The 22621-nt window shown below is 43.1% G+C and overlaps 1 protein-coding gene across 1 annotated transcript in view; it reads right to left on the reverse strand.

Moving 5' to 3' along the window:
• Nucleotides 1-10687: 10687 nt before the first annotated feature.
• The window catches only part of kif5aa (kinesin family member 5A, a), a 29051-nt gene continuing 17117 nt past the window's right edge, over nt 10688-22621 (reverse strand). The window contains 15 exon segments of the mRNA XM_056299366.1: nt 10688-10766; nt 11470-11509; nt 12460-12536; nt 13168-13354; nt 14091-14307; nt 14730-14834; nt 16180-16251; nt 16733-16793; nt 17216-17317; nt 17651-17787; nt 19604-19756; nt 20176-20364; nt 21249-21395; nt 21885-22091; nt 22444-22512. Of these exon segments, the coding sequence (XP_056155341.1) occupies nt 10688-10766; nt 11470-11509; nt 12460-12536; nt 13168-13354; nt 14091-14307; nt 14730-14834; nt 16180-16251; nt 16733-16793; nt 17216-17317; nt 17651-17787; nt 19604-19756; nt 20176-20364; nt 21249-21395; nt 21885-22091; nt 22444-22512 (1842 nt within the window).

A 22621-nucleotide genomic window follows, 5' to 3' on the forward strand; every position in this document is an offset into this window, starting at 1 on the left:
TCAAAGTGACAGATGCAGTAGTGGTGGTGGTGGTGGTAGCGCCAGCTTGCTCGTTGGTTTACAAATGTTTTCATTCATAAAAACCGTGTCTGAAGACGGATTGCAGTCTGGGGACTTGCCATATATGAGTGTGGGAATCTATGGCAAAGCCTTAATAATGTAATTCCACTGAAGGAATTTAATTTGTTTGTTACAGTGACTCTCCGCCCAATCTGGTCCCTAAATAAATATCCCTGTTTGCATGACCAAACATGTCAACATGTAATATTCTCTCTCTCTCTCTCTCTCTCTCTCTCTCTCTCTCTCTCTCTCTCTCTCTCTCTCTCTCTCTCTCTCTCTCTCTCTCTCTCTCTCTCTCTCTCTCTCTCTCTCTCTCTCTCTCTCGGATTTCTCTCCCTTTTCCCGTCTATTTGGGCTTCTCTTTCTCCTTTTCCATCTGTAACATCAACCTTTCTATCTATCTATCTATCTATCTATCTATCTATCTATCTATCTATCTATCTATCTATCTATCTATCTATCTATCTATCTATCTATCTATCTATCTATCTATCTATCTATCTATCTATCTATCTATCTATCTATCTATCTATCTATCTATCTATCTATCTTTTGTTTTTCTTTTCTGACCTCATCTTTGTCTTCAGATGTAGGGGTTATTTGATGTTTTTGATTATTTTAACATAATTACAGCTACTGTTACAGTTTAGAACATCAATTTTATGGCTCAGTTTTTTGAAACAAGTGGGATTATTGGGAATATTTAGGATAATGTGAGTGAGTGAGTGAGTGAGTGTGTGTGTGTGTGCGTGTGCGTGTGTGTGTGTGTGACTGTAAGGAACATGGGGTCCCCCGCACATCCACCAACAGGCTGATGACGATACATCCCATTCCAATCCTGTTTACAGCAGCACTTCCTTTCTCGTGGGAACTTTGGAAAAAAAACTACATATTATGATAGAAAAGGGCAGATTTTTGCCATAACACAGGCGAGAGGATGTCATTTGCAGTACAGATAATCGGGATGTGAAGTATTTTCCATCTCTTTCAAAGTATTGGAGGGTCCATGGAGTGTTTTCTCTTCTTGAGGTTATATCTGTCAGATGTACAAGGCAATAAATGTAGTACATTGTGATTCTGATGATGGTGTGTTATATCAATGTATTGAGAGAGTATATGAGTATGTAGTATATGTGATGTATATGTATATAACCTAAATATATTTTTTGTCAGTATAGTTTACATTATTCAAGCATTAAAATGTGCTATGGATCCCTTTTTGTGATTCAAACTTAACCCCCTCCCCATCTCTCCCTTTCTCTCTCACTCACTCTTTCTGTCCCCCCCCCCCCCCACACACACACACAGGATGGTGTATTCTTGTGTCCCTTATGTTAAGGCAGACAGCCAGAGCATGAGCATTTCATTATATTCTACACACGACAATAAAGTTGAACTTGAACTTGAAAACCATTTAGAGGTAACCATCACTACTCAGTTCTTACCATTTTATCTTATGTAAACTAAGGATCTGCTGGCTGAACCTGGGTCCGACAAAGTATTGCAGATGGCCATGGGAGACTGGGAACGACGCTTTCAATGACACCTCCCAGGCCAGAGTCCTCAACAAAGAAACCCGGCTTATAAAAGTGCTTTAGAGACTTCTGCTGCAAACCAACGAGAGGAAGCTCCAAGGCCCCACGCCATGAAAGCGCCAACGTCACCTTTAAAGAGAAGGTGCCTTCTGAAGAGACGACTGGGAACACAGAGAGAAGTCCTTCTCCCAACACATCAGGAAAAAAAACATGCAGGAAGCCTTCCATCTTCAGGAGGATCAACCTTGCCATTGTTAAAACCTTCTCCTGTGTTTCATGAAGTTAAGGGGCACCGGGTTTTAAAAAAAGAATAAGCTTAGATAGTACTGAAGTGACTTGTCCCAATCTCTAATGAATAAACAACAGTTTATCATTTTCAAGTTTAGACTTAGGGGTTTGTAAGTGGGAGGTTGATGTCTCATGTTCACAGAAATAGTGCCAAAATCTAGCTTTACAAGCTATTGTTATTGGTTGATTCACTTTCATTTCTCATTTCTCAGGGACACCAAGACACCTCCAACCACCTCAAGCACCACCTGACCAGTAAATGGATTACATTTATATAGTGCTTTTCTAGCTGCAACAGCCACTCAAAGTGCTTTACAATCAATGAATGCCCCCCCCCCACACACACACACACACACACACTCATACACTGACTGCAGTGTCAACCATGCAAGGTAACGACCAGCTCATCGGGGGCAGTTAGGGGTTATGTGTCTTCCTCATTGACACCTCAACATTTTTGCAAGGATGAGCCAAGGACTGATCCAGCAACCCTCCAGCTACCAGACGAGCTACTCTACCTCCGAGCCGGTGTCCCCCCGTCTCCTCTGATCAGCAAAACCCAGGGGCTCATAGGGAGGACAAGGGGCTTGAAAAAGAAAGGAGATCTGCAAAAGGTTTGTCCTCAGAAACCAGAGAAATGGAGAAAAGATTTTTTTCTAAAATGTCATTTTTGGTTTCTAGCACCTTACATCAACCCCATGATGAGCAACAAAGATAGAGCTGGACATGAGACAGAGGTCCACACCAGTACACAGCTCAGTCTGAAGCTAGGGGCTCCCAGACTGGATCCATGTCCACTGTTACCAGAACCTGACGCTCTGACTTTGCACCAGAGAGGATCACCCAGTACCAGCCAGCAGAGCCACACAAAACACCCAGCAGGCTGTTTGTATCCTTAAAGCTGAAATCTGGAATTTTCCTTCATGAATAATATCTGGACCATGAAGTCAGATTATGACAGTGGCTGCTACACCTTGTTTGTAATTCCCGCTACCAGAGAGAGAGAGAGAGAGAGAGAGAGAGAGAGAGAGAGAGAGAGAGGAGAGAGAGAGAGAGAGAGAGAGAGAGAGAGAGAGAGAGAGAGAGAGAGAGAGAGAGAGAGAGAGAGAGAGAGAGAGAGAGAGAGAGAGAGATCGGGGAAATCACAGATTTCACCTTTAATGTTTGACAATAGTGGGTTATGAGACAATTCAAGTTGTGGGGAAAAATTGGTGACATGGTTTTCTCAGTTCACCAAAACATTTACTGCACAATACCACCATGCTAATGTCCAGTCCTATAGATCACAGCGTGCTCTGTCTTCTGTCTCTATCGGACACTTTATTCTCCTTTCTCTGTGGTCAGTAACACTGGGGCTCTGCAGGGGACAGTCCTGTCTCCCTTCCTTTTCACCCTCTACGCCACGGACTTCAACTACCACACAGAGTCCTGCCATCTTCAGACGTTCTCTAATGACTCTGCTGTAGTCGGATGCATCAGTGATGGCGAGTAAGCCGAGTACAGGGCTGTGGTGGGAAACTTTGTCACGTGGTGTGAGCAAAACCATCTGCAGCTCAACGTGACTAAGACAAAGGAGCTTGTTGTTGATCTGAGGAGGGACATGACACCAGTGATCCCTGTCTCCATCCAGGGGGTCAGTGTGGACACTGTGGAATACTGTAAGTACCTTGGGGTGTATATAGACAATAAACTGGACTGGGCTAAGAACACTGATGCCCTCTACAAGAAGGGACAGAGCCGTCTTTTTGAGGAGGCTGAGGTCCTTCAACATTTGCCAGACAATGCTGAGGATGTGGTATGAGTCTGTGGTGGCCAGTGCTCTCCTGTTTGCGGTGGTGTGTTGGGGCAGCAGGTTGAGGGTAACGGATGCAAACAGGCTCAATAAACTGATCCGCAAGGCCGATGACGTTAAGGGGCCGGAACTGGATTTTCTGGCGGCCCGTTTCTGAGAGGAGGACACTGTTGAAATTATGTGCCACCATTGACAGTGTCTTCCACCCACTCCATGACATGCTGGTTGGGTACAGGAGTACTTTTAGTAACAGACTCAATCTGCTGAAAAGCACCACAGAGCACCACAGGAGGTCATTCCTGCCTGTGGCCATCAAACTTTACAACTCCTCCCTCAGACTCAGACTGTCAGACACTGAATTGATGGTCATTGGACTGGCTCTGTCGAATTTTGTTTGTGCTGCTTGTTGTGTGCTGCAGTAGTGCAGTATAGATAGGGTGTTATGTGCACCATGCTTGTTGATATACTTTGTCCTTATTTCTATTTCTTATTTATCTTTTATTTCCATTCGTTTCTGATTCTATTTTCTTATCTTGTCTCTTGTTAGTTTTTAGTTATTAGAGCGTGAGTGTCTGTAATAGAACCCAATTTCCCCTCAGGGATGAGTAAAGTATTCTGATTCTGATTCATTCTGTTCATCCCTCCATCTTGTGCCCACCTTTTCTTCATCTGGATTTTCAGTTGTTTGCAATTTTGGCAATATTGGACACCCCGGATAAGAGTGTCTGCTGAATACCCAAGTTATAATTGTAAAATGTAAATCAACAATGCATTGGAATATTCTACCTCTACCTTCATTCGAGAGGGGGATAAACTGAAGGCCAACCCTTCACTTCCCAACTTAGGCTCACTAAACTCAGTCAGGGATTGGGAAATGCGAGTGGACTTAGGCCAGAAGCTCATCTTCCCGACAGAGATCGCAACAACCACCTTGCGACCAGACCTCGTCCTCTGGTCCAATTCTAACCAGCTCACTTACATCATTGAGCTCACAGTCCCCTTGGAGGATGCAGTCGATGAAGCGTACGAGCATAAGAAGCTGCGGTATGCCAACCTAGCAGCCGAAGCAGAGGACAGAGGCTGGAAGGTGAAGGTGCGCCCTGTGGAGGTGGGTTGTAGGGGCTTTGTTGCCAGCTCCACAGCAAAACTCCTGAGGGAACTAGGAGTCAGGGGGCAGGCCCACAGGAGAGTGATCAAAGAGCTAGCCAACACTGCTGAGAGGACTAGCCACTGGATTCTGGCTCAAAAGGAGAGACGCCGTCTGGGCTGCCAGGGTGAACAGCTAACCACAGGTCACGCACCCAGGACCGATCAACCTGTGGTGGGCCTGCCTCAGCGGAGGGTGTCTTGTGATAAAAGGCCGAAACACCCTGTGATGCTGAGGTACACAACTGATGATGTGTCCTGGTGGTGGCAATGTCACCTTGGCAGACATCTCCAGTTTGATCTCCACTGAATCTGTTGCAGTGCAAACACTAGGGATTTTAACAACCAGTCCTTTTTTGAATCCTGTTTTTAAAACACAACCATAGAATTAATGTTTATTGCAATGCAAATAAATCATAACAAAAAAAAACTAAGGGTATTGCATCCTGAAACTGCAGCCGTCACAAAGAGTGATACGTTTTAAAATATCAATGTACATTACCCATGCAACATACCCATGCAATTGCATCGTAGTTTTTTTTAAACCATCAGTTTGTGATGAAGTGCAACTGCATTCATAGGCTCTATGTTTGTGTTTCTGGGTTCAACTTGCATTCCCGATGCCTTTTCTGAACAAAACTTTAAAGGATAAGTTTTTATTTTTCAATCCAGACTTCATTAAAATTGTAAAAACAAATTTCATTGATCGCTTCAGTATTAAGAAACTAGCCACTTTGTGGTGTGTCAACACAGTCCAACGGGGCAAGTGTTTGAGCCTGTAAACATCATGATTAATCATCTCCCTTGTTTTACATTACTTACTTATTTCCGGCAAAATTCCTGAAACAAGTGAAGCTGCATTGGTAAAGAGTAGTGATCTCACCCAACTGGTAGATTTGTTGTCAATGTTTTATGAGAAGCAAGGTTATGACTTGTTTCAGCAGACTTTTTTTTTTTGGTGTGTGTTATTGTTGAGACACAAGTGAGTCTTTAATGAAGCCTTTTCTACAGGTTTATTAACTTTTACTACAACACAATGGTTCACTTACAGTACAGCATAGTAATAAGTTTATATACACAGAAATGTGCACGATGTTTCACATGTTATTGATGACGCTACAGTATAAGCCTGCAGAAATAAATTAAACATACACATTTTGGAGTTCTCTTAACAAAGTTGCCGTATTACTTTCCATTTTACTATGTCACAATCTGCTAATTTACATACAAGTTTAACAATATTTATCACATTTATCTTAGATATGTCAAAATCAGACAGTGGAACCGCGGGTGACATATAGTACATATTTCTCTTCTTCCCGTCCCGGGTTTATTACATCTAAAACATGATGTCATATAGAGGGTCTGTTGTGACACATACAGTAGGGTCTGACCAGGGTTTGACTTAATTATTATTCTGTGTGGCGATGCTATGTCATACAATGGAAATAATTCATTGGTAGAATGTCATAATGTCCGTATTGAGAGTTTCAAAATTTCATTCCTCTATAAGCATGGCTTTTTTTTTTAAACACACACCACCCTGATTGTTTTCATCAATAATCACATGGTTTTATGTCTATGAGGAAGACAGTTTGACATTTGCCTGTCCCGTTTTTCATTGTGGAGCCCTGAGATGTTGTTAAAGCAAGATAAAATTAGACCAGTGCCATCAGATTTATGATAGTAGAAGACATAAGGGTCAAATGATTTGGGGAGAGGTCTCCTTTTTTTGCCCCCAGTCTCTGTCTCTTAATCTGGAGTGAACTGCATGAACAGCTTGTTCGGACACATTCAGAAAGCGGCCTCACGTTGAGCTGTTTAGTTGAAAATGCATTTTTTTGTAAAGAAGAAATTGCAACAAATTCCACTTGGTCGAGTGGCATGCGTCTTCTCTGAAAAACATATTCCTATCAAATGGAGGCAGGCTCCTGAACGGATAACCCCAAAATTTCTATTCTATCCAGTGACTCAACTTCCTCCAATGAGAATATCAGCCAGTGTCGACCACCTGATAAGGAAGTGCTGGTTCCCCTCTCCTGATTGGCTGGTCAGGATTCATATAGTGGAAGCTCAGCACAGCACAACGTGGCAGTATCGAGCTGTTTTACTGGCTTGGGTCTGTCACTGGGTGGGAATGAACCTGTCAGCTCTGTTAAGTTCTGAATTGATCCCAAAACTGTTGGTGGCTTCATTGGAAAAAATCATTAGGCTTCGCTAGGCTGACTGTGAGACCATTTGTTGGTTTTGATTCACAACATCCCTGCTAGCATCCTACTGTAGATTATCCAACAACACAGAGGAAGTCATCAACAGTCTGGCATAACAATAGGAGAGACAGAATGCATAGACCTCTATTTCGGAGAAGAAAAAAAAACATGGCGTTGCCTTATTCCCTTTTTCTGTCTTGGGAAATCACCAGGTGAAATGGGATTTGGAAATATATTTCATAATTTGTTTTAGCCTGCTAACGTGCCAGATGGATAGGTGCAGTGGGCCAGACAGAGAAATGCATAAGATCACCAGAACATCTCGACAATCAAAGGAAAGTATTTCAGAGTCCTTTTATGTGTGTGCTCACGGAAACCATCTAAGCTGCTGATGCACTGAACTGCACCCAACTGATACTAAATGCAGGATGAAACAGACATGATCAAGTCTAAGCAAATACTATCTGACCAGGCCCTAGTTTTATTACATGAGGATGTACTGTAGGAAGCAGAGGAAATCAAATGGTGGGAGAACAACGTTGAGTTGCAGTTTTATCTACACTAACTACAAACTACAATGTGGTTGTAATTTGAAAGAATGCTATTTTAGCATAATAACGAGTGTTACCAGAGCTCTAGAGGTAGTAATTACACATGTACCTATTCGCACATGACCGCATATTATTTGATCGTGAGAAATTAGCTGTTCTTTAAGGCTTGGTAAAAAAAAAAGACTGACGATGGTTTCATTGGTGGAGTGATTATAATACAGGGAAATTTTGATGCTGGGTGATATAAGCCAACCTACACAATCTTATCATACATTATAGTCCCAGTAAACTGACGTTTCCCTGATACACTTTGTGAGCCTGGCCAAGGTTTTTCCTGGAGCATCCATTATTCAAACCGTTTATCCTGCTCTCAGGGTCACGGGGACGCTGGAGCCTATCCCAGCAGTCATTGGGCGGCATCACAGGGCCGACACACACACACACACACACACACACACACACACACACACACACACACACACACACACACACACACACACACACACACACATTCACACACACACACATTCACACACACACACACACATTCACACCTAGGGACAATTTGGTATGGCCGATTCACCTGACCTACATGTCTTTGGACTGTGGGAGGAAACCGGAGCACACCCATGCAGACACGGGGAGAACATGCAAATTCCACACAGAGGACGACCCGGGACGACCCCCAAGGTTGGACTACCCCGGGGTTCAAACCCAGTACCTTCTTGCTGTGAGGCGACCGCGCTAACCACTGCGCCACCATGCCGCCCTACCCTAGAGCATTTTCTATCAAATATCAATCTCTTATCAACCCTTTTTGCTATTGGTTAACAAGTTAATCAAACAATCTTTTGATTAAGCAATGGACATTGATGTACCAAAAGATGCTTTTGAGAATCCCTAGCACCAGTCCCATTGTCGTCTGTCAGGTTTTCTCTGTGTTTATGGTACAGAAAGTTGTCACCAATGACAAAGACGTGAGTCAATCTGTCATCCTACAACAGCCTAGTGTTACACTCATATTCATTTTCAAATCAAGAATCTTCCATGTGTGACTTATAGTCTGTATGATAGGATCAGGTTTGGGCATGCTGGACCTGGCTTAATCCTGCTCCTTCTCTTTGACAGTCAAAAGCAATCAGCTCATGACTGGAATCTTGACACATGCACATAAGCTAGCCCGGCTAAGCAACATGCATGCTGAGAGTGAAGGTTATCTGCCACAAGCCAGCATAACACGGTATAATCTATTTACACCAGAAAATAAAGCCATGTTCTCCTGTGTCATTCCTTAAGATGCCCTTATGAAGCTGTGTCGGGGAGATGGGGATTGGGCTCCGCATACACAGAAACAGTTGCTGGTCAGAAACCTCTAATGCAAAATACAGCACTAGTATATAAAATATATGTGTACAAACTATTCAGGAATGGGTGGATCAGCTCTGTTTCAATTCAGCCTATCCAGGAAGTGAAGTCAGATTCTGATTAAGTACAAGACTAACGCTCATCTGTGATTTCTGGAAATAAATTGATTGATAATATGATTGGCAGGTTGATTATGTCAAAGTTTTATATTGAAATGTTTCCGATTGAATTCTTCTGACTATTCATTTCCCAGACTGACTGAACTGTGACTGAGCTGGACCAACAAACCTGAATCTAATCACAGGAGCGTGAGTGAGAGAGGTCACCGTAGGAGCGTGAGGGTTTCAGCTAGTTAGAAGACTACGGGGGCTACAGATCTTGGTTTTCATTGTCATCTTTATCAGTGATGCAGTGGACGGGACTGAGAGAGGGGCTGCATGCAGATGGGAGGACCGGGTGTTCGGGTGGGTACAGTGTTCGGTCACCTGCAAGGAAAAAGAACAGAATTGGGAAATTTCAAAACTTCTACAAAAAGGTAAATGTTGCATTAGATTTAAGTTCTTTTTAAATGTATAGGTGCAAGTTACATGCATTGGGCCTCATGCAACAACTGTTTGTATGCACAATTAGTGAAGTGTACTTAAGAACTCTTGTGGCATTCACCCACCTTCTCTTATTTTGGATTTTTTTTAGTTGGTACAATCAAAGTTTAACATGCGCAACAGTCCCATTGGGCAACCATGTCTTTTAAAGAGGAAGTTCATAAATCATTAGTCTTCCTCAGGGAAAGACAAGTAATAATATTGGAGAACACAAAATAATACATTTAGTCTACTGCTACTACTTTCGGCTGCTCCCATTACGGGTCACCACAGCGGATCATGTGTTTCCATTTCTTCCTGTCCTCATTTAGTCTAAATAAATATAATTATAAAAGGTCTACACAGGAATAATCCTGTATTGCTTATTTTAGAATATACTGTATCTGGAAAGAGCGGTAACCTATGTATTTAAATTGAGGCTGAAATGCTATTGGAGACCGTGCTCTGTGTAACAACTATTTTACTTTTTGTCAGTTCCTAGAAAACACTTAATTTCTGAACTTGTTGCATTCTTTTTTGTTTTCCTTTTAGATCCTTCCGACAGCGGCGTGTCTCGATGGATAGGTCACACCTGATCAGCTGTTCAGGGTTCCTCCCAGTCACACCTCTTTTCTGCACTCGACACTCAAAACCCCACAACCCTAATCCTTAAGGATCTGATTGAAGGTTCACCGACACTCACTTCACAGACAAGTTGCACTCAACATCCAAAGTTGGGTGGTTGAGGGCGTTTCATGAATTTGAGGCTGGATTCTCTTACACGGTTCCTTTAGGAATATATTCAAGAGGTAACTTTAAGAGGAAGTTCTTGTATGAGGCCCACTGTTATTAAAATCACCGAGGGTTATTTTAAGTAAATCCATCGTTATCCATATCAGGATATGGATTCTGTTGGGGGAAAAAAGTGCACATATGTTTCCTTTTTATTTGTGCATGTCTCCATGCCTGTTTGATCAACACAGGATTGACTCTAATGGGAAAAAACTGTATGTGTGCTTGTGTTCATGTACGTGTGTGTTGTTAGCTTGCATTTGTGCAAGAGTGTCTGCTTTCATGTTTGTGTCTGCATCATCATGATGGGTTAATATGTGTGATATGTGTGTGTGTGTGTGATGGGTGTGTGCCAGTTACCATAGCATTAACTTGCAGCGGTCTCTTGCTGAATGATGTAATGCCTGTTTGAATCATCCACTTCACTGCCACAGTGTGCATCACTCCTGTTAACACAGACATACAGGCATTCAGTATGCTGGTTCTGAATATATGCAACACATTTGCTGAATCCAGAATTAATCTCTAACACATCACTTGCATTAACAGCTATAATACCGTTTTTTGTTTTTTTGTGGAAGATTTTTCTACCTTTTCCCCCCCAATTGCACTTGGCCAATTACCCCACTCTTCCGAGCTGTCCTGGTTGCTGCTCCACCCCCTCTGCCAATCCAGGGAGGGCTGCAGACTACCACATGCCTCCTCTGATACATGGCAAGCCGGTTCTCTTCACCTGGCAGTGAGGAGTTTCACCAGGGGGACATAGTGCGTGGGAGGATCACGCTATTCCCCCCAGTTTCCCCTCCCTCCCGAACAGGCGTCCCGACCAACCAGAGGAGGCGCTAGTGCAGCAACCAGGATACATACCCACATCCAGCTTCCCACCCGCAGACACGGCCAATTGTGTCTGTAGGGATGCCTGACCAAGCCGGAGGTTACACAGGGATTCGAACCGGCGATCCTCGTGTTGGTAGGCAATGGAATAGACTGCTATGCTACCCAGATGGCCCTATAATAGTCTTTTTAATACAGATATTCTTTTGAAACACTTCATCCAATAGCAAGTTATTTCAAAGCAATATTTCAAAGGATTATTGAGGTAAATCGATGTTCTCCAGCATGTTGCTGTGTCACTACCCAGAAGCTCACCTGTTGTCATTGATGTCTCTCGTTTCACTGATGCTGTTGCCTGTTAGGAGAATGAACAGTTACTGACTGATTAGTCGCTTTATTTATCAATATATAAATAAGCATTCTTAGGTCTACTGAAGTCAAACATTGCATATATTGTTCTGAAATTTGCTAATGCCAATATAGAAATATCAGAAAGTTTTTGTCTACTTGTTCACTTATGTCAATGAAATTAAATGTGTTGCAAATACATGTGACACTTGCACAGGCATGCACAAGTGAAATAAGTGGAATTGTGTGTGTGTGTGTGTGTGTGTGTGTGTGTGTGTGTGTGTGTGTGTGTGTGTGTGTGTGTGTGTGTGTGTGTGTGTGTGTGTGTGTGTGTGTGTGTGTGTGTGTAAGACACAGTACTGCTGGTTTTCTATTCTGCCATGTAGTAAATTACACTGACCTGTTTTTACAAATATTCTAGTCAATTAATCAGGAGGTTTTCAGACCAAACAAGTGAATGTAATTAAATACCTGGCAGAATAGAAAACCAGCAGTAAACATCTGGTAGATTTGTGTATGTGTATCCATACAAGTGTGTATGTGTTGTAAGGGGTTGAGGGGCATGGTAATGGAGGGTGTGTACATTCTCTCCCATTGCCTCTACCCAGTGTCCATCAATGGTACTACAGCCCCCTCTGAGTCAAACTAGACACACCGAAGCACAGATGAAGGGGTTGATGTCTGTTTGTTGGAGGGAGAACTGCAGGGAGGAGCCCCATTGACTGGATCAAAAAAGGACAAACTTACAGACAGTTTGTGGAGTGAGGTGTCCTGTAATGGCCTGAACCTTGGATCTCAGAAAAGGAGCCTGTTTTTGTTTAATTTTTTTTACCACTCATGTTTTTGCACATAAACTACCTCAGACCTGTGACCTGAGTGTAACGCCACACTTCTTCCTTCCAGTCTTTGGTTCCTATCTGCCTATCACCAAACAACCATGCCCCTTACAGTGCTCACCGTTGTCTATGTTGAGTGGATAGGACTCCAGTATGTCTGTGGGTCTGTCTGCTCTGTAGCCCAGTGCTGTGGAAACTCTGTTGGAGGAATCAGAGAGAACATTAAGTCATTCTGTCCCAACACCATAACTCTCAACGGCTGTGGTTATAAAAGGTTATGGATATCCCATAATATTATAAATGTTCCTGTGCCACAATAGAATGAGAGCACATTTAGAAGGGAAAATATATCCATAGTTGACATTAATGAAGGTGAAATTTGACCATGCCTTGACCTAATCAACTCTCACTGTAGGTGAGACCTTGCTTATGCAGTATAAGGAAACAATATTCAGTTTTATTTGCTAAAGAATTCATAATGCAATAGATGTATCATATCATATTCTAATACTATTATAAGACATCATTTATATCCCCTTATGCAGAATATGGATACCTTTCTTGTGCATTGTCTTGATGTGCACTTGTCATAGATGGGAATGTGTAATGTGTTTTTGCACAACCCCATTGCATGTGGTTTTGCACAAGCCCGTGTGACTAACATGTGCAAACATGTGTATCAAATACACATGTAACCAACATCTATCTGCGTGTCTGAGCTTGGTATGCAAAACCCCGAGGTCACAAAGATGACGGACTGTGCGTATGCTTTTGTGTGTGTGTGTGTGTGTGCTTATGTCCTTATTCGAGGGAGATATAAAACACTCACGTGTTGGTCTGGATGGAGTTGGGGTTGCAGTTGACGCTGGCCGAGTGCTGCTGTGACAGGGCGCTCTGAAACAAGGCGTTGCTGTAGGCGTTGGAGTGCTCGCTGGAGTGCTCGCCGGAGCGCGTGTACGCATAGAAGGGGTTTGTGGGAGAGCACACAGGAAGCTGCTTCGGTCTCACTGGCTTAGCTGTGGGGACAACAGAGTGGTTCACGAATGACGTTTATTTGAAGGACCAGCCTGGAAGTTAGCTCCAACATAGATTAAATGTCTGAATGTTTTAGCGATGCAATTTTTCAAAATGCTGAATGTGGAGCCGTCTGCACTTTTTTTAATGTAAAAAAAAAATCAGCATTTAAATTCAGACCAAAGTTAGCAATTACATTTAATTTTTCATGTATAAAAACTGCAAACGCAGCATAACAAAACTTTCAGGCACGATTTTTTTTTGTAGGTGATTACTATGCTTTTTTAACTTTATCCATAACTGTGGTCTATTCCTCATTAATATTCATGAGCCAGCCAAGCGACAAGTACAAGCAAGATTTGATGTTAGACGCACTCATTTACGTAAAACCTATCAAAATAAATTATCAACATGTGAAACATCGCCCACCCTAACACCCATCCTGTGATGACACCATAGGAATAAGAAAAAAGATCAGCTGAGAGAAGCTGAACTTGTCTGAGCTCTTTTAAAAAGACAAAAAAGGAAACAAAATTGCTCCTTTTGTATTTTTTTCAGTAGAAAGAGACAGTACAGAATGCATGATGATTAAAGTAATAAGGAATTTTAAAAATATTAGTATTTTAATAACTGCTGGATTAGGCTCCAGCATCCCCGCGACCCTGACAGCAGAATAAACGGTTTGGATAATGGATGGATGGATGAATTTAAATAATTGAAGGATGGGTTGGGCAGTACCAATCTGTGCAGCATGGGGGCGCCTTGTGGCGTTCTTGGCCCTCATGGCGTCCTTTATGCGGTCAACTTCCTGTTGGTAGCGGCGGCGGTCAATCATGGCACCCTCCTTGGCGTCCCTCAGTGCCGTCTCCAGGGCCTTAACTCTCTCAGCAGTAGACCGAAGACGTTTCTCCAGCTTTGGAAGCTCACAACGCAGATCTGCATTGTCACGAACCAGCTGGGGATGGAGAGAGAGAGAGAGACAGAGAGAAAAAGGGAGACAGAGGAAAGACAGAGAGAAGTGGGCCAGCAGAGAGAAGAGAGGGGAGGGGAGAGGGTCGATGAAAGACAGTGAGTGTGACACAGGAAAGGGGAGAAATAAAGGGAGGGAAAGGAGAAAGAAAGATGAAAGAAAGGTGGAGTAAAGCGAAGGGTGAGATGGGGGAAAATTGAGAGATGTTCGAGAAAGGAGAGACCCACCGTCCTGTGCTTGTAACTGAACTCCCTCAGGGTTTCATTTCGAAGTTTGCTCCGTCTCTCTCTCTCTGTGATGTATCCGGCGTTTTGAACAATCTGAATTACAGCTCATTTTGGCGTCTAAGGTCACAACAACAAAATCACAGTACTAGCTATTCTACAGCAGCCACCGGTCTTTCTTACCTGTTTGTGAACCTTTGTAAGTTGGTCCAGGTTATTCTCAAGAAAGGAAATCTTCTGCTTCTGGGTGCAAGACCCCCCACTATCATCTGGTTCCATTTCGGAACTCTGTCGGAGGGAGAGAGAGAGAGAGAGAGAGAGAGAGAAGAGGAAGAGAGGGGAGAAAGGTGGGAAGATAGGTGAGAGAGGCATAAAGGAAAGAGAGCATAAAAATGATTTCAAAGGGACCTGGGTCTTAGCGGTTTTGTAGTTTTTGCCATTGTGCATATCAATTCTGATTATTTTACTCACTGGCTTCATTGTCGAGATTATGGACGCAGGATGACTGCTGGACACAGCTTTACAACGCTGTCTTATGGGGCAACTGAACTTAAGCCTTAGTAAGTAGGTACGTATAGGCTGGTCATTCCTGTAACCGGGAAATAATTCAGCAATGCGATCCACCATTGATACATACATTGGATATTTTGGTAAATAACTTCTCACTTTCATTTTCACTTCCTGATCTCAGTTTGATAGTTGAGTTAAATTGGACTTTTTGAAACATGAAGATGGCAGCATGAAGTCACGTTTGCGGAGGCCTCGCCCAATACTGTCCATGCAGTGTCTTTGTCCACATATGCATCTAAATTTTGTCTTCATTTGATGGCTGGGAGAGCTTGGTCTGTGGCGTCCCGTGGGCCCAGGGACCACGACCCTGCCCGAAGCTGCACCCGAGGAGGTAACACTGAGGGCGGTCTGACAGGACTTGGAAGTGGGGCAGGCTAAACTAACTGCTAGACCATGCAGACCAGCAGTTCCAATAACACCAAGGGCTGTCTGGCGGCGGCCTCGCCTGGCATTGACTGTGGTGTTTTTGGTGTTGATGAGCGGTGTGTGGGGAGGTGTGTCGAGGGTGTCTGGCTGGGACAGCTGGCATTGGATTGGCTGAGGGAGCCTGGTCTGCTGCCCCAGTGGGCTCAAGGACCACAGCCCCTCCACAGAGCTGCACCCAAAGAGGAAATACCGAGGGCAGTCTGACAAGATACAGAAGTGGGGCAGGCTGAGCTAACTGCTAGCCCATGCAGACCAGCAGTTCGGACAGTCATCCTGGCTGGCATTCGTTCCCTTGGACAGTGATTTTTTGTTTAGTTTGGATATATGTGTTAGTTTGGATATATGTGTTAGTTTGGATATGTGTGTTCTTGTACTTTTTGGAAGTGTGGTTTTGTCTTTGTGTTGCACTTCTGTGAGCAAGTACATGAAATGAAATGACACAGTGTTCCTGATTCCTGATGCTCGCGCCCAGTTGCCCCATAAGATGCCATTGTAAAGCTGTAAAATGAAGCCAATGAGTTGTAAAAAACAGAATAATCCTTTCAGTTGAAAAGATTACATAGGAAAAAGAAATTGTGCCAAGCAGAGTGACACTCGGGGTCATTTGCTTTTTTCCTACTCTTTCTCTGCTGCTCACTTTTTTAACCCGCGACGTGAGGTCTTGAACGAACAGCTTGCGCAGGTTGTGGAGGGTCTGGAGTTCGCGAGCCTGGAAGATAGACACAAATTAAAAAGGTTGCTGGAGATAGAACAAAGGATATCACTGAGATTTAACCTCAAGATTCAACCTCGAGGGAAGAAACAGAGCAGGAAAAAAAAACCAAGTGGAAATGGGCAAAAAGAGACTTGAAAGGAAAAAGGGAGAGAGAATTAATGGATCACAGGGCTGGACGGGACTCCTTATCGTTTCACTCAAATCCAAATAGACTTGAATAGCCTGGATATGATATGATTTATGTTTCCTATTTCTGTTTAGCTGCATTTTCATAAATAACTTTTTCCTCCAGCTGAATCCTGTTATCTGAAGTGAGTCAGGGTCCCCATGTGGATAAGCTTCAAATTAACTGATAATGTTTTTCCAGGGTAAAGGATTTGTTGTTCCTGAATGTTGTAAAAAATAATAAGCTGGTTAAACGGTGTAACTGAAGGGAGAACTAAGGGGAGTAGGTTGTTATTTGTGTTTTACTTACGACGGTCTCCTCCAGACCCTTCAAGTCCTGCTTCGTCTGCTCATGGCGCTCATGCAGGAATCTGACAGAAACAGGAAATGCAACATCACAAAGAGAACTAATTTTCCCATCATAAACAAGAAGGTTTCATTTCAAAATGGTCATATTTAAATTATGGGAGTGACATGGATGTTTAAAAGGAATCTCCAGTTGGTCAGCATGTCAACAAGAGGACGACGTTCTCCACTTTTATGCAGGTGCCAGAATTAATTTAATCCAACAAGATACTGTTTACTATACAATGTGGGCTCTGCGCAATCTACTGGTTTTCTACCTTTTGCTGACCCGGGAACATGGTGACGAGTATCTCTTTGTACAACCTTTGAGCTGTCAGAGTTGCTCAGAGAGCAGAAGCCATAGCTGTCTCCCCTGTATCTCTGCCTATCTGTCACAAAACTACAGCACGAGAGGATAATGGTTTGAGATCAGGCAGTCAGCGCTTACGAGAGCTCCTCCAAGCGCTCGCTCTTGGTACTGTCTTGGCTCTTCAGACGGTCAAAGTCAGCACGCACCTGGGCCAGTTCCAGCTCCAGTTTGGAGTTACAACTGGAGAAAAGAGGGGGAAAGAAACCCAGAAGAAAATCACATGGTGTGCAAAGAATTGATACAAAAGGGACAAAGGGAGAAGAGAAGGAATAGTGTTTAAATGACAAATAATATGCGTTTCAGTAAATATTTATGAATATTTATTTCTATCTTTTCAATCAGAAGTATTTCAGGTAATAACATACAAAATCAAAATTAGCAATTAGATGGTGGATAATGACAGGAAGCTTAGAATATGACTGATGATTAACCCAAGCAAGTGCAAGTAAATGTCTTTGCATGCATCAGAAACAAAATTAACAGCACAAGAAGAGCATATTTTTCCCCACTTACTCAGTGAGCTCATCAATGATCCTCTGTTTTTCATTGATTTCATCCCGCAGGCGTGCCAGCTGCTTGTGGTGCAGACCACGGTGAGACTCTCCTTGCTGGCGAGAAGCCTTCTGTGCAGCAGAGGTAATAGAAATTGTCATTTGAGTGAAGGTAACCCACTGAAGACTTATGGAAATGTAAATAGAACAATCATTTAATCATTTAGGAGATACAACCTTAAAGATGAACTTCCAAATTATGGGCTTTCTAAAACTGGTTGTGGAAATAGTTTTGTAATTATATTTTTTAACAGTTGCTTAACTGTTTTGGTTATACTTATAGAACAGATAGGCTTATTAAAATTGTTAGAATTTCACATTTTACAAGTACGTTTTTGTTTCGTACTATAAGTATTTGTATTAAAACCTGACCAAAAGTTAGTGTAGGCAATTTATTTTTAGAATTCTGGTATTAACAATTTTGGTAAACATTTCCTTACATTCCAACAGAGATAGATAAACGAAATGCTCTGAGAATAAAGTCTGGTCCCTGTGACTGCCATCAGTGGCGCCCCCAAGGGGTGGCCAGGGGTGGCCACGGCCACCCTGATACTATCCCAGGCCCCCCCGCTAGCCCCCCCCCCCAGCCACGAGTCGCATATGCAGCATATGCTTCTGATTATGCATAATATGCTTCTATCTGATATTTTACATTAGGTGCTGTTCATTTAAATCAATAATGTATATTTTTCTTAAGTCTCATATTGACAGTTTTCAACTAGCCTATACAGTATGCTACAACAGCATCATAGAATTCCCGAAATTCAGTCATGGCTTTTGGTTTTCGTGTGCCACCCCAAGATTTTCAGTGGCCCCATTTGGCCACCCCAATGAAAAATTTCTGGGGGCACCACTGACTGCCATACGCCATGTAATCAGTCTGAATCTTAACCACCAGTCAGGACTGCTCTCTGCATGATTGACAGGCAGGATTGGATGCTGCCCCACAACAAGCAGTCCTGATTGGTTGTTGAGATTCAGACTGATTACATGGCCTATGGCAGTCACAGGGACCAGACTTTATTCTCAGAGCATTTTGTTTAATGATCTCTGTCGGGAAGTAAAAAAAAAAGAAAAGAAAAAAAAGTCACCTAATATTCCCGAAAAAGCTGTAAAAATAAGTTGCCTACCCTAGCTGTAATACCAGACAGTGCAGAAAAAAGGACTGAGGCGGAAGAGAAGGTGATAAAAATGCAGAACAGGTCACTAATTTGAAGTGAAGCTGCATATGTCTCCATCTGGGAGTATTGCTTCATGGATGAACTTACCTTGATACTTCCATCCTCAGTCTCACCCTTCTCCCCGTCCTTCTCCTCAATCAGGGAGTTATCTGTAAAGAGACAAGGAGGTATAAACCAAAAAATGGGGTTTACTGTAGCATCCCAGCTAATAATTGCACATAAGGCCCAGTGAATGCCCAATTTACTGACTTAAACTAATTAAGGCTTCTGTGGGCTGTGCCAAACACTGCCAATGCTAATGCTAACAGCTGCATTCAATCAGTGCCAACAAACTAATGAGAGTCCTGACACAAGGCAGCATGGAGCAAGAGAGATGAGAATGGTGGAACATGCCGGTAAATATGCCGACAGGGGCACATCTTTCCCTGACAGTCCCATCAACAACAAGAACGCCTCATAGTTTATCTTTTTCATTTTGTTGCACAGGCATCTATTGTATCCTGCTCTTTTAGTTTGTAAAGTGCCTTTGACATCTAGAAAGGTACAATGCAAATACAATTATTACCTTTATTTAGATCGGACACACTAGGCATGCCTAAAATCAGCATAGAGCAGGTACAGAAGGGAGTTGTACCCGAAAACCAAGTATCGCATAATACCAGTACCAGATCACTTCAATACGTATGATGTGTGTGTGTGTGTGTGTGTGTGTGTGTGTGTGTGTGTGTGTGTGTGTGTGTGTGTGTGTGTGTGTGTGTGTGTGTGTTACCCGGGTCTTGTAGTTTAGCCAGTTCCTCGCTGAGGGAGTCGTGACTCTCCTCCAGAAGCCTCTTCTTCTGTTCCACGCTCTGCATGTACTCAGTCAGAGAGCGTATCTTCGCTTCATGCTATAGACACAAATACACACACACACACACACACACACACACACACACACACACATACACACACACACACACACACACACACACACGCATAGACATGAAGAGTTATAACTTAGTGATATAAATACCAAACCATCATTGTTGACAATAACAGTTATCATACTTGCATTGATATATGGATTAATTCATTTCCTTAGCCATTAATTCTTCTAGCGTCATTAAGTTAAACATTTTTATACAGTTTTACTTTTGGTCCATTTTCTTTTTTCATCTGTCCATCCATCCATCCATCCATCCATCCATCCATCCATCCATCCATCCATCCATCCATCCATCCATCCATCCATCCTTCTGTAATCCCCCCCATCAATCTATCCATTTACCAATCCATGCACTTATTCATCCATCCCTCCATTCCTCACCTGGGAGATGAGGAGCTGGCAGGAGGAAAGCTCCCTGCCAGTCTCCTCCATCTTGCGGTGGCACTCCAGCTGCATGTTTTCCAGCTGGCGGCAGCGCTTCACCATGCTCTTCACCTCCGACTTGATCTTACTGATGTAGAGGCGAGCCACCGTAAACTCCTCTTCAATCGCACCACTGATCTCCACCGGCTGGGGAGTCGGAAGGGTATAGTGGAGGAAGAGTGGAGGAGAGGTATTAAGTACAGTGTAAACTTAACTAAAACACACTCACAAACACACATTTGCATTGAGACTACATGACTTATGTGGACATATGTGTCCCAGGCCACCTCTGAATGCACCCCAAGTGATCGGATCTCAAGACGTCATGAGGACGCATTGCATGCATTCAGACCTATATTTAGAGATGTCCAACTCTCATCAGATCACTCAGGACACATTTTAATGCCAAGTCTGAAAAGGCCCCAGTGAGTGAGAAGTGATGTATTGACAGGGTAAGGTCTGTACGAAAACAGTAAAACGGAATATAAAAATATGAATAATGTTTGTAATGACCTATGTTGCTTGTACTGACCTCTGTAATAAATGTTACAGAAGACTGTAACACGTATTATTTGATAATGCCAAATATAAAGTGAAAAATACATGGAAGTAAGTGAGCTAATGTGACTATTGATGTTAATTAAGTGTCCAAAATTCACAGTACACCTAATTCCAACTCATAGATTCCTCCTATGGGTTTCAATTGTGTGACTTTCAAACAATTGTAACCCAAACTCTGAACAATTTCCTGCAAATTATCTAAAAAAGAGTACATACGTGAAAGTTTTGCTAATTAGCTCCCTCGTTATGAGGTGTTTATGTAGCAGCCAATCAATCGCAGTCAACAACGCTTAATTATGATGTTGACTGACGCAGCTGATTTTTTCTTTGATCAATCAGATTAACTGGCCAAAGCTATTATAATATACTATAATGTAGTATCACATCATCTCATATCTTATCGTATCATCCATTCTTAGGGGCATTTGATGCTGCAAACAGAACTCAGTTCATGATGGTAAATAACTCACCAGCTTGATCTCCCCATTACCCACGATGGTGCTGAACTCACTCAAGTCCCTCATTAGACCGTTGAGGACGTCAGCAATACGCTTCCGCTGCTGACTGCTCACCTCCTGCATGTGGGACAGCTCTGCCTCCAGCTCCATCAGACTGGCCTGTTACAGTGAGAGGAGATGAAGAGAGAATGAAAAATCTGATCACACTACATTTTATTCTCTTTCATTTTTTTTTTATAAAATACATTCATTCACAACTATTGCTTTATCAAATCCAGGGTCACAGAGAGGGATGTAACCAATTCATGCTATCAAGAAACTAAAGGCAGGGGAGATACACTGGAAAGGTCACCAGTCCATCATAGGGCCTCTCTAACACACACACACACACACACACACCCAGATGAACACTTCGGAGTTTACAGTTCACCTATCATGCACATCTTTGGACTGTGGCAGAAACGTGAGGAAAACATGCCACCTCCAGACAGAAGGGCTAAATTGGACCTTGGACCCTCTTGTTTTGAGGAGCTGGAGCTGACCACTAAGCCACCGTGCTGCCCCCCCGCCCCCCTTTCATTACCCTAGTTTGCAAACTGTTTGTCGTTTTTCCCCACTATAACAATATAACACTACCCTCTAGCTTACCATCTTCTGTGCCAGCTGGTCAGCCAGCAGTTGGTTCTGCAGGCCTTTCTCCTCCACCTCCTGGCTCTTCTGGTCGTAGTTGATGGCCAGTTCTTCCAGGGCCTGAAGCACCTCCTTCACCTCTGCCTTGGCACAGTCGCTCTCCACCTGCAGCCTCCCCAGCTCGGCCTGCACCTTGTCCCCATCACCCCGAGAGGAGGCTAGGAGCTGGGGGGAGGGGAAGGCAGGGAGGGAGGGAGGAGAAAAAAAAGAGAAAGAGAAGCAGGGAAAGAAAGAAATGGGGAAACAGACAGAGAGAAATTGTAATAGTGTGCGCAATCATACAAGTACATTCTTGCACTATAGCTACATTAATACTGAGACCAAGAGACACGGCAAGATGTACAGTGAGCACACACAAGCATCAAGCATGCATATCATGAGTGCTCCCTTTGGATGTGTGTGTGTGTGTGTGTGTGTGTGTGTGTGTGTGTGTGTGTGTGTGTGTGTGTGTGTGTGTGTGTGTGTGTGTGTGTGTGTGTGTGCCTATGCATGTCAGAGTGTCTCAGAGTGTCCCCACCTCATCCTGGTCTAGTATCTGCTGCTTCAGTTTCTCCACCATTTGGCACTGCAGGTTGATTTCGTCATCCTGTATGGACACACACACACACACACACACACACACACACACACACACACACACACACACACACACACACACACACACACACACACACACACAAATACTGATCAATTAG

Source organism: Lampris incognitus, chromosome 2, assembly GCF_029633865.1.
Source record: "Lampris incognitus isolate fLamInc1 chromosome 2, fLamInc1.hap2, whole genome shotgun sequence".
Classification (NCBI taxonomy): Eukaryota; Metazoa; Chordata; class Actinopteri; order Lampriformes; family Lampridae; genus Lampris; species Lampris incognitus.